This window comes from Ailuropoda melanoleuca, chromosome 2 (assembly GCF_002007445.2).
Source record: "Ailuropoda melanoleuca isolate Jingjing chromosome 2, ASM200744v2, whole genome shotgun sequence".
NCBI classification, from domain to species: domain Eukaryota; kingdom Metazoa; phylum Chordata; class Mammalia; order Carnivora; family Ursidae; genus Ailuropoda; species Ailuropoda melanoleuca.
The window spans coordinates 64,874,273-64,886,272 of record NC_048219.1 but is presented as its reverse complement, the minus strand read 5'-3'; the positions used below and the strand labels follow the sequence as shown (position 1 = coordinate 64,886,272).

At 41.9% G+C, this 12,000-nt stretch overlaps 1 protein-coding gene across 6 annotated transcripts in view; it reads right to left on the bottom strand.

Moving 5' to 3' along the window:
- RWDD3 (RWD domain containing 3) overlaps nt 1-12,000 on the bottom strand; it is a 66,019-nt gene that overhangs the window by 32,249 nt on the left and 21,770 nt on the right. For 5 of the 6 annotated variants that reach the window (XR_004623319.1, XM_034653952.1, XM_034653951.1 and 2 more), the window contains exon 1: nt 1-104. Coding sequence is in view for 4 of the 6 variants with exons in the window: in XM_034653952.1 (XP_034509843.1) it covers nt 1-75 (75 nt within the window). In the remaining 2 variants the exon portion in view is untranslated. Of the gene's footprint in view, nt 105-11,358; nt 11,533-12,000 lie in introns of those variants that run through there. The other variant, XM_034653953.1, reaches the window with a different exon arrangement.

The following is a 12,000-nucleotide window of genomic DNA, read 5'->3' as shown; positions in this document are numbered from 1 at the left end:
CAGCACTTCCCACTCGTCGGGCCCGCAGAAAATCGCGGCCAGGGCGGAAAGCTCCTCCCGCGCGGGCTCTGCCATGGCCACCCCTTCGCCGCAGCCGCACCTCCCCTTCCGCCGCCGCCGCCGCCGCCGCCCCTACAGGCCCGGAGCGTCGCGCCCGGGCGGCCACTGGGGGGCGCCCCGAGTCTCCCCCGCGCGCCGCGCGTGGTGGGGACGGTGGCCTAGGAGTTCGCCCTGAAGCTCCAGCTTGCAGACTCCAGGCGCGAGGCTCAGTCTCTTTGGGAGGACTTTTCCCCGGAAGCCAAAGGCGACCGTGCAGCGCACCCATTGCTTCCCAACAGAGGGACGAGGCCTCTTAGCAAAGCCCGAAATCCCCTAAGTTTAGCCCAGGCTTTGAACACTCACCATTCCCGCCCAGACTTGGCCCTGGGCTGCCGGGTGGAGAACAGACTGGGCGGACCGGACTTGACGGTTAGGAAGACAAAAACAAGCAGGAAAGTGCCCAGTGAGGAGGTGAACCCTGGTCCAGCTCAGAATTGAACTAGGTGTTGGGGACCTAGTAGTCAGCAGGAGACACTCTGTCGCGATGAAGCTGTTAGTGACTCTTGCAGTGTGAGACACCCGGGAAAGGCCCAGGGCAGTCAAAGCCCAGATGCTGAGCTGTAACTGGCTTTGGGACTCTGGAGCAGGGACGGATTCCTGAGACCTCTCTCTCTTAACCTGGCAAAAGCAGAGGACCTACAGGCTCTGCCATTCTAAGGATGTTACTGGGGTGGCTCTGGACTTTGTGGGGAGCTATCCGCCAGGGTGCTGGTAACAACGTCCTACCCTTTCCCATTTGTCTCCTGCCTTCACAGGGGACAGCCCAGACGCCTTGGCCTTGGCGGGGGAGCGGGGGGTCTGGGGGGTGGTCTATCAAGTGTGTAAACGTAGCAAACTCTAGCCTTTTTTTTTTCTTTTAAGATTTTGTTTATTTGACAGAGAGACAGCGAGAGAGAGAGAGAGAGAGAGAGAGAGAGAGAGAATACAAGAGCGGGAGTGAGAGAGGGAGAAGCAGGCTTCCCTCTGAGCAGGGAGCCCCATTCGGGGCTCGATTCAAGGACCCTGGGATCATAACCTTAGCCAAAGGCAGACGCTTAACGACTGAGCCACCCAGGCGCCCCTCTAGCTTTTCAATATTATTCATTGGTTGTATTCGATGCATACAAAACAGTGTGGCTCTTAGAGCTTAATAATGGAATGATCGTCCCTGAATCCAGCACTTCAATTTAAGAATGTGAGCAATAGCAATAGGGTAACAATTATCAATCCATTCTGTTCCAGCTTTGATTTAGTGAGCAAGATTACAATGATCCTCTGCTATAGTTCTATCAGTCAGCATGTTTGGCTTGTCCTTTTGTTTTTCTAAGTAACAATTTAAAATTTTACAGCCCCAAGAAGTAGCTGGTCTAGCTCACTGAGGTTCCACAATATTTTCTTTGTATCAAAAATAAGTTTGTAAGATAAATCAGAGAACTTAGATGGCTACACAGTGACTCCTGTCATTGACCTACAGAAGACAAACAAAAGGGCCTGATTTTAAGATTCCGAATCCATGTTACCATCCTCAACATCATTCCCACTGTTGCTAAAAAGGGATTTTAAAAAGGAAAAGATGCTGGCTTCCAAAAACAGGAAATCTAACTAGATAGACTGCAGGAGAAATGCTTTTCTCAGGATGCCATGGGATTTCAGTGACCCCAAGTAATTAAGAGCACTGCTGTGCACATAATTGGAAAGACAAAGATTTATTTAAACTCATAATTATCTCTGATGTGGCCAATTTGTTTAATAATAATTTAAAAAATTTCTTTATTTCTAAAATAGCACTCCAGTAGGTTCATAATTAGCTTCTAAGGAGTTTGGTGAACAAAAGAATAAATTTTTAATTTAAAATATCACTAAGTTATTTGGTTTTAGTTTGAAGTCCAATATCAGTATTAAAATACAATATTAGTTATCTGACTTATTTATTAAAGGTACTCTACAAAAAATCAAATAGTTCACATCTTATTTTTAATTTCCCAATTCAATGGAAGTGATATGAGTAAAATAATGTGAACTGCAAGACTCCGGTTGTCAGAAATATTAGGAGGCAATTGCAAAGCCTGCTGTCAGCTAGGATTTCATGAAACTGATGTAAGAGTACATCAATCTATTTAAAATTTTCTTGTCAATAAGTTTCTTCTTTGCTCTTCCTTTCTCTGTTGATTTCTTAACCTGCTTTTCATCCTCCATTTAGCACGTTTAAATAAAAAAGAGGTCGATGTGAATGTCTTTTAAATTGACACTATCCTAAGGCCCTGAAATCCCATGAATAAGTTTCTACTTTCTGACATTTGGAAGTAATCATCACAGAGAAAGCATAATGTCAGCTTGGTATTTCTCACACTATGAAAATATCAGCTACATGTCAAATATCTAAAGCCTACCTTAATGTAATAAATTTTCTTGTATTCACAGGCTACTGAAAATTCTAAATATTTAAATGTGGAATGAATGTCTAGACATGTAGATGAATGTCTAGTTAGAGCGTGTTCTCTTTCTCTGCCTCTCCCTCTCCACTTCTCCCTCAAACAGTGTATGATTTGCTAGAATATTATTTATACATGCAACTTTTCTAAACAGTTGTTTTCCCAAGACCATAAGGAGAAGAAGTTTTAAATCTCTCACCTTCAGTTAAAACCACTAGCTCAGGAAATAGTTATTTTAGCTTTTCTGAGAAAACACTTCTGCTCACTTTATCATGAGTAGTATGTAGACCTAAATACTCACACCGTATCTGAAAATGTAAGTCAAACCCCACTTGGGCATAGAAGTGAGAACACACTATTTTAAGAGTATTAGGAGAGGTTGGTTAAATGTTAGTCTCATGTCAAAAAAGCTAACAATACTGAAGTAGAGGGACATGATAAGGAAAACAATCGTGTTAAGACTATAAGAAAAGTAAAAATGCTCTTTAAGAACTGCTTAGAGTATTGTATACCTGAAACTAATGTAACACTGTATGTTAACTAACTGGAATTAAAAAAGAGAGAGAGAGAGAACTACTAAGAGTAAAGAACAAAAGAAGCATTAAATGCCAACTTGTTAAATGAGCCTGGACTTCTATAACCCATGCTACTGGTTCTCCTGAAGAGTTTCTGTATTTACTCATTTCATAAAATGCTCTTGGGCACACATTGACTGTTGATGGGCCTGACCCTACAAACGGAGTGTTTTGAGATACAGAGGCAAAAGCAACAAGCCTTTGCTCTCAAACACTTTAGTCTTAGGTTACACAAGTAAACATAATGAGCAACAATTACAAGTTCTTTCACCACATTTTCTTATTGGTGTGAAGGTCAAGGTAATAGGTGAAAGCAATGGGTGGAGTAACACGCACTTCCCACAACTTCCCAGAGGAGAAATATGTTTGTAATGCTTAGGAACATAGTCTGTTTCCAAAGGTACATAAAGAGCGTTGTGTTTATTGGTCATAGCTCTTTTTTGTTCTGTTACAGTGTGAAAAGTCACAAATTGACTTTTCACCAGGATAGCAAAATAAAAACAAATAAAATCTATGAGAATTTGACAGTGACTCTGTAATCATACCATTTGGTGGCAAGATCTGCCTCCACCGTGTCCAAATAATTTGTACTCACTCCAAAAGACTGGTTACATTCTGCCTATGAGAAACATGCTTGATTCTTACGCATGAGTGATATCAAAACAGTTCCAGCTTGCTTTGTGGGAAAACATACACATGGCCCAGGTCCAATGACATAAAAGTTCAATGTCTTATCAATATTATAAAAACAAGTCTTCAGTATCAGTAGGGTTTTAGAGTTTTTATAATTAAAATAACATCCAATACTTAAATCTGGTTATTATTGTAACTGGATTCCTTTTATTAATTATACTTTCTCACAGGGTACTACTAGTATAGCTGGTTTTTATTAGGGGACCGGGGGAGGGTAGTTTGGGGACTATGTGACTTTTTAAAAATACTTCCTTTCAAACTCTAAAGGAACTATAAATGAGGAAACTCTGCCATTTTGGCAAAATAGATTCTCAGTGGTTGAAAATTGAAAGAGGTAGGTATATCAAAGAACCACATCTGTAACTGGTAAAATTAGACCTGGATTTCCTTTTGTAAAAAATGTGGGGTGCCCTATAGTCAAAAGATGATTTAGATACAGAAAGAGGGAGGGAAGAAGGGAATGAGGGAGAAAAAAAGGAATGGGGAGGGCAAAGAGCAGGGAAATAGGAAGGTGAACACTTAAGAAGATAATATGAAAAGGATAAGTTTTATGAAGTGAAGAAAAACATGACTTAAAAATTTGGCCTTATTTCTAGAAGAAAAATATTGCTTCATCTGCTTTTTAAGCAATAGAGAGACCTGAAACTTTATTCAATAATAATATGAGATCTGAGATTTGCTTCAAAATAATGTAGAAAGGGGCGAGAGGCTGGAATGTGGATGTGGCTGAGTTGACCATAGATTAAAAGCTGGTGCAGCAGAGTTGTGAGTGCAAGAGGATTTAGTGTTTTATTCTGTCTCCTTTTGTGTATTTTACATTCTCTATAATAAGTTACTTTTTAAAACGTATTCAATAGAGAATAGATCAAGATATTCGAGTTTTGCATAATGCTCAGTAAGGAGAAAAGAACAGAAACAAAGGGGGAAATAGGGAAAGGAAAAGAAGAAAAGAAGCAGGACTAAGTAGACAAAACAGAGTCGTGAGAGGTATGAAGAGAGAATATAACAGTTTCAAAAGTGGTATGTCCAACAAATGTATGGTTTAGGATTCATTCAGGTGAGAAAAGCACGAAACCTAAAACTTTAGCACCTTTAACAAGATACAGGGGTTTTGTCTTAGAGGTTCAAGTGGAGGGAGGCAGGCAGAGCTGGGGTGCTCTGTAATGTAGGGACCTTTCCCTTCCGTGGCTCTGCTCTGCACAGCCCAGGTCCCCACTGTCATGCCATGCTCCAGGGTGGTCCCTGGAGCTCCAACCACCAAGTCTACATCTGGTCAGGAGAATGGAGTCAGTCCAAGCCCATTGGCTGGAATTTAGTCCCATGACCACTCCCAGTTAAGGGGGTTGGGAAATGACATTTTTATTCTAGGAGGCCACATACCCAGCTAAAAGTGGAGGAAGAAATGAAATATTGTTATTATTCCTTTCTTATTATGGAGAAAGGGAATTATTGGGAGGCAGCTTGCAGTCCCCACCACATCAAGTGGAGTTTTAGTCAAGACATTGTCACATACATAATTCTGTCAAGCTCACCCTTTCCCCATCCCTTGACTGCCACCACCCCTCATTGTTTGTCTCCTCCTGTTTTATTTTTCCCAGAACACTTACCATTATCTGAAATCACCTTGTTTGTTTACATGTGTCTTGTGGTTGCTCCACAGAAAACATGATCAGTCCCTCACCAGCACCACCAAAGCCTTTCAGATATGCAGAGTGATGAGGACACACATGTACCAGAAGAGTCTGAAAGGGTTTATTGCTCACATGCTGGGACTTTCTGGGAAGAGTAGGGCAATTCAAAATGGCCTGAGTGAAGTCAGGGGTGAATGGTTCCGGTGTTCATTGTGGTTAGGGGGTGGGGCCAGGGTTAGAATTCTCCTGCGCATTGCTGGGGTTCCTGTGGTCTAAACAAGGGAGGGAGACTCTCACCCACTTGTCCAGAGGCAGGACAGAAGGGAAGAGGGAGGGCTGGGGCTTGAAAGCTGTCGGCAGTTGAACATCAAAAACAGAGTCAGACATGTTTATTGTCTGTCTCCACCAGAATTTTGACCTCCATGAAACCAGGGGCCTTATCAGTCTTGTTCACCTGTGTATCCTCCACATCTAAAACAGTGCCTAGTGAATTAGGAATGCAACGAATATTTATTTGTTGATACAACTAAATTCATTGCAAAGTTTATAAACTCTTTATACAATTCCTTATTCAGCAGGATTATGGAGCTCCTACTATATCCTAGTGATTTTATGAGAGCTCAGGCATTTCATGACTGAATAAGACACAATCACCATCCTTCAGAAGCTCCCAATCCAGTTTGGGAGAGACATCAGCCTATCCTGGGGCCAGCTGGTAAGTGTCCTGCCAGGTGAATGGAGGGCTGTCAGAGAAGGCCAAGGAATTCTGGTTTGGCCGTCATGTTTGATTTTCCCCATCATAGGGTACAAGGAGGAAAGCTGGAGAAAAAGATGGCTAGAAAGGTAAATATCTACTTTCATTCAACAAGCATCTATTGAGCACCTTACTGTGTGCCAAGTATTACACCAGGCCCCGGAGAAATGATGGCTTTTGACACAGACCTCTTGGAAGTTGTAGTGTAGTGGGAGAGACAGATCTTAAGAGATAACTCATTTGGTAATCAGCAGCCTGTTGAAATCATGGAAGTAGATGAAATTGCCTGCCTGCCTCTCAAGAATTTCATAATGACAGTGATGTGTTTCCCAGCAATTGGAACAGAGAAGCACTGATTTGCCAGTTTTTCTACCACAATCTGGATCAAGACAATAGTTCCTTTGTGGTAGGGTTTCTGTATTTCCCTGTTGTTTTTACTTTTTTTGTTTCGTTCTGTTTTCAGTGGAGAGAAAAATCAAGCCAAGAAAACAACAACAAAAAAATTCCTTTGTGGTACTTTTATCACTTGGAAGGGTCTCTGTCTCTCCCTAGGAATATAAAAACTATCTTAGAACAGAAAGGTAGATCTAGAATACTTGGTCTATTGTTTCAGATAAAATCCTGCTATATTTATGTGATTCTCATTGCCGTTTGAAACATTGATTGGCCAGTAATTTCTTCACTGATAGCTTCATTTGTTTTAAAAGGAACATTATACTTGAAGAAGAAGTATGGCCAGGGTTCCTACTATTGGGATCATATAACCAAATACTCTGTCCCATCTCCTTCTCCGTTCTTATAAGCTACTTTCCCAGCTCTTTACCTGGTGAATTCTTACTCATTCCTTAGATCTGAATTGCACCCCTCCATCTGAGTCTGAGTAGAGGACCCTTCCTATATTTCCCCACCACTTATATTTACACACTCGTCAAACTGAATGGTGATTGCTTATGTGTCTACAACCCCAGTAGAGTATGACTTTCACACAATGAGTAATAGACATTGTCCTTGTCCTCGCTCTCTGGACAGTGAATGATTCCTTGTTGGGTGGACAACTTTTGAGCCCCCACTCTGGCCAAAAGGATCTTTGGTTCTGGTCTGGTTATTCTATCTTTGGTTGTACCTCCAACTTTAGCACAGTGACTGGCATATAAAAGGCACTCAATATTTGTTGACTAATCAAAATGAGTGAACCCACGGTTATAGTGTCAAAGTAAATAGACTGTGGTTCATTTTTCTTATTACCTCTACTCTAATTCCAACCAGATTTTATTAGCCCTTGAACATGTTAACGCATATCAACATTAAGCAAGCAGATTATTACCCATGTCTTTATTGGAATCACATTTGGAGTAATGAAGAAAGTACAAATGGACAAAAAGTAGTGAATTACTCCTACTAAAGTCCCACAGTTTCATACAGGGGAGCGAAAGGGAGAAGTATATTGTCACCTTTATAGTAACTTTTTACATTTCAGTAAAAGTCTCCCACAGTTGCCACTTCACTTTGTTATATGCAAAGAAAAAATAAATTTTAAGTAATAATTTACACAATATAAAGTTCTGAGACTGCTGGTCTAAGTCTGGAAGTCATGTGGTAGGTAAATCTATATAGTGTTTATGTCCTAAACTGAAATGGGAGACCACATGCTACCTGATCCGGCCTGGCTAAAAATATATCATATTTCTGCCTGTGTGTGTGTGACTAGGGTATACATTTTATTTACTATTCAGGTTAATATTAATCATTTTAAAAATAACAAAATCACTTGAAGACAGGGTAGTTATATATAACAACATAGTGATAGTAATTAAGATTAAGTTGAGAAACAGATTTTTTACCCTATAACTCATGATCACTTAAGAAGTTTCTTTTTTTCTGTTTTCTTTTCTTTCTTTTTCTTTCTTTCTTTCTTTCTTTCTTTCTTTCTTTCTTTCTTTCTTTCCTTTCTTTCTTTCCCCCTCTCTCTCTCTCTTTTTTTTTTATACTTTAATATGTTGTTGACCCATGGTTTAAGTTAAAAGACCACATTATGTTGAAGGGGGCCAGGGTGAATGATTGGAAAGGGCCCCAGGGAACTTTTTTGTTATGATATAAATACTCTATTTCTTGATTGGGGAAGTGGTTACATGAGTTTATGCCATTTAACTGTACTGTTTTAGACCTATGCATTTTATTTGACATAGAGTATATCTCAATTTTTTAAAAAAAGAGAGTACTGGGAGGAAAACACAGGTTAGTAAGTTCATAATACTTTTATAAGATTCCTTTTTTCTGATTTTGAAGTGAATATGCCCTCAACTTGAAAATTGAAAGAAGTTGTTCTTTTAAAACTCTTAAGCCTTTCTGCAGCTTGAATTTTATGTTATAGCAACAAATCTTGGCAAGAAAAGGCTGCAGGTCTCAAGTACCTTCAAATGGCACCAACTTGTCTCTGTGAATAGGATGCTAATAGAACTGAAGAAAACCATTCCTTCACTTAGGGCAAGTTGTTTTCAGCCTAAAACTCAGCCTACCATTTCCTACTGATGTAAAAGAAAGAAAATACAAGTACACTTCATTTTATACAGATTAAAGAGGGGTTATTCAAATACTTTTTAATGTGCTAAACAAGTTCACTGTTTGAAATAATTTTATGGTGACTTGTTTTTTCTAAGTGAGGGGCCTGTAATGATGTGGGCTGTCTACAATTTGTACATCAATCCTTAGATGCACATTATTTCACATTTTAACGACTCTGAAACTGGGAATCTTTATACCATTGATGGCACCTTGCATTGGCCACTGGCCAGGCAGCAGACACTGACATGACTTGCACATGCATTAACATGGATGTTTTCCTTGATCACATGATTTCTGGTGAGATCATGAAAACAGCAGTCTCAAAACTTGCAGAACGGCAGAATGGGTACCAGCAATTTGGAAAAAGTCCTGGAATCCTAGCATTAGTGGAGTGACTTCTTTAAAAGAAATGCTGTCTCACTGAAGCTCTTGATGGAATAAAGGATGATATATGTGGAAAAACACAGACACTGATGCCTCTGAGTTGATACATTGATTCACAGCCATCAGACACAGAATGTGAGGGAGTTTCAGGAATATTTTAACCAATGTTTTGCTTATATCTTCCCTTTGTGTATGTACAACAGTGGTATTTGATAATGTACATCTAAATAAGTCTAAAATAGCTTTTTTTATGATTTTATTTATTTATTTGACAGAGAGAGAGACAGCCGGCGAGAGAGGGAACGCAAGCAGGGGGAGTGGGAGAGGAAGAAGCAGGCTCCCATCGGAGGAGCCTAATGTGGGGCTCGATCCCAGAACTCTGGGATCACGCCCTGAGCCAAAGGCAGACACTTAACGACTGAGCCACCCAGGCGCCCCTAAAACAGCTTTTTCAATTAGTATAAAAAAATCCCAAGCGATAAGAGAGTGAGCCATAGTATCATTGGCAGCACATTTTTTGGCAGCATATTTTATTTTTAATGGTACATAAAATAATGGCTTATCTTACAACTGATGGCATCTCAGATGCTCTTGAAGCTGATCTTTACAAGTTTTATATGTTGGCTTTGCAGCCAGGCGAAGACGAAAGAGCAGGCAGGAAAGACTCTTAAGTGTATGGTAACAATAACACTATTTATTGAGTAGCTACTATAGGCCAGTGTTACGCTAAGTGACTTCTGTATATCATTACATGTAATTCTCCTCAAAGAGTCTAAGAGAAAGTCACTATTGAACTGACTTTAATCAGTTCAGAGCCATTAAATAACATGTCCTAGGTAAGTTTGCAGAGCTGAATTTGAACTTTGTTTTGAGTGACCTCCAAAGTGCTTGACCTTTATATAGGAACTTCTTCCCTTACCTCTCCCCCTGAACAGCACTCCAACTAGTCTCTTTTTTTTTTTTAATTTTTAAGTAATCTCTACACCCAATGTGGGGCTCGAACCCACAGCCCAGAGATCAAGATTCACGTGCTCAGGGCACCTCGGTGGCTCAGTGGTTAAGCGTCTGCCTTCAGCTCAGGGCGTGATCCCAGGGTTCTGGAATCAGCCCCGCATCCGGCTCCCTGCTCCGCTGGGAGCCTGCTTCTTCCTCTCCCACTCCCTCTGCTTGTGTTCCCTCTCTCACTGGCTCTCTGTCTCTCTGTCAAATAAATAAATAAAATCTAAAATTAAAAAAAAAAAAGTCACATGCTCTACTGACTGAGCCAGCCAGGCGCCCCAGCACTCAAACTACTCTGAATGGTTAACTTTGCTTCAAGCGTATGCATTCCTTGCTTGCTGACCTAAATCCCTTGGTCTGTAGCAGAATTAACTTACTTTCCATGAGATTTGCAGACCACTGGCCTTAAGGAGTGAAGGACCAGACTTTTCCCGAAGATAAGCCCTGACTACATTTGAAAAGAGATGCCAAAGATGCCACCAATTCTGTTCAGGGTCATGTCAACAGACAACTAACTGCCTGGGCACCTGCTTCTCCTGCCAGTAGCTCCCTCCCTTTTCCCCTTTCAAACCCTCTGGCTTCCCCTGGACAGAGAATATGGTCTTTGAGATGTTAGTCCACCGTCTTCTCAGGTTGCCAGCTTCCTGAGTAGAGCAACCTTTTCCTTCCCACCATCACCCGTCTCTCAAGTATTGATTTTGGAGCCGCAAGCAGCCAAACCTGAGTTCAGAACTGGTTCTGTGTTCAGTAACATCCGAACCCCGCCACCCCCAGGAGTTCAAATGAAAGCTTTAAGAAGATAGAAGATAATGAGAGAGAGAATGAGAGTCCTAGCAGCATTCAGTTCTGTTCAGGTTGTTCTCGAAGACAGCTTTATCTTGATTTGGCAGGGAAGGTCTTCCTTCAATTGTGTGCGCTCTCCCAGAATCCTAAGAGCAAACCACCCTCTCTCTTGGCCTTAGCCGGTTCTCTTTGGGACTGCATCACTGGCACCACAGAGCATATTGCTATAACAGTTCACAGTTGTCAAACATGTACACATTTTACTAGTGATAAGAAGGTATTACTTCTCACACACCTTGAACGCACACAGTCCGAGCCCAGTGGGCTCCCTTCACTGAGCCGCGCGCGAGGAATGAAGCTGGCTGTTTCAGGGGCAACCTGCAGCCCCCACAGCACCTGATTCGACTTGGGGTAAAACGAGAGCAGCGCTCCCTCTCCCGGGTTTTGCTCTGCACAGTTTCACTTACCCAGGTCAACCTCGGTGGGGAAGCACACGACCCTCCCGCAGGAGAATCATCAGAAGGCCAATGGTCGCCTAGGACTACGTCACGCGCCTGCGTCCCTCAGGTGGCTTCGTCTCCTCACAGAGGCATCTGGTCGTCTACCATCTCACAGGAATGGTGAGTCCAGGGCAGGAAGAGCTTTTGAGGGAGAGAGCCCACATTCACATAACTTGTATTACAGGTATCTCATCGTCATTTTATTTTATTAGTTGTTATGTTTAATCTCCTCTTGTGCCTAATTTAGAACTTAAATTTTATCCTGGGGAATGTCTGTGTAGGGAAAACCATGGTCTGTAGAGGGTTCAGTGCTACCCACGGTTTCCGTGGCCGCAAGGGTCTCGGAACGCACACCCGAGGACAAGGGGAGCCTGCTATATGCCCTCAGCAGCGGGGGAGGGGGAGCAGTGAACTACCGCTCGAAGAACACAGGACTGGGGCACCATGGTGGCTCAGTCAGTTAAGCGTCTGACCCTTGCTTTCACCTCAGGTTGTGATCTGGCTGTGGTATTGACGCCAGCCTTGGGCTCCGTGCTCAGCGCCCACTCTGCTTCAGACTCCCTTTCCCTCCCGCTCATAATCTCTCTCTCTCTCTCTCTCTCTCTCTCA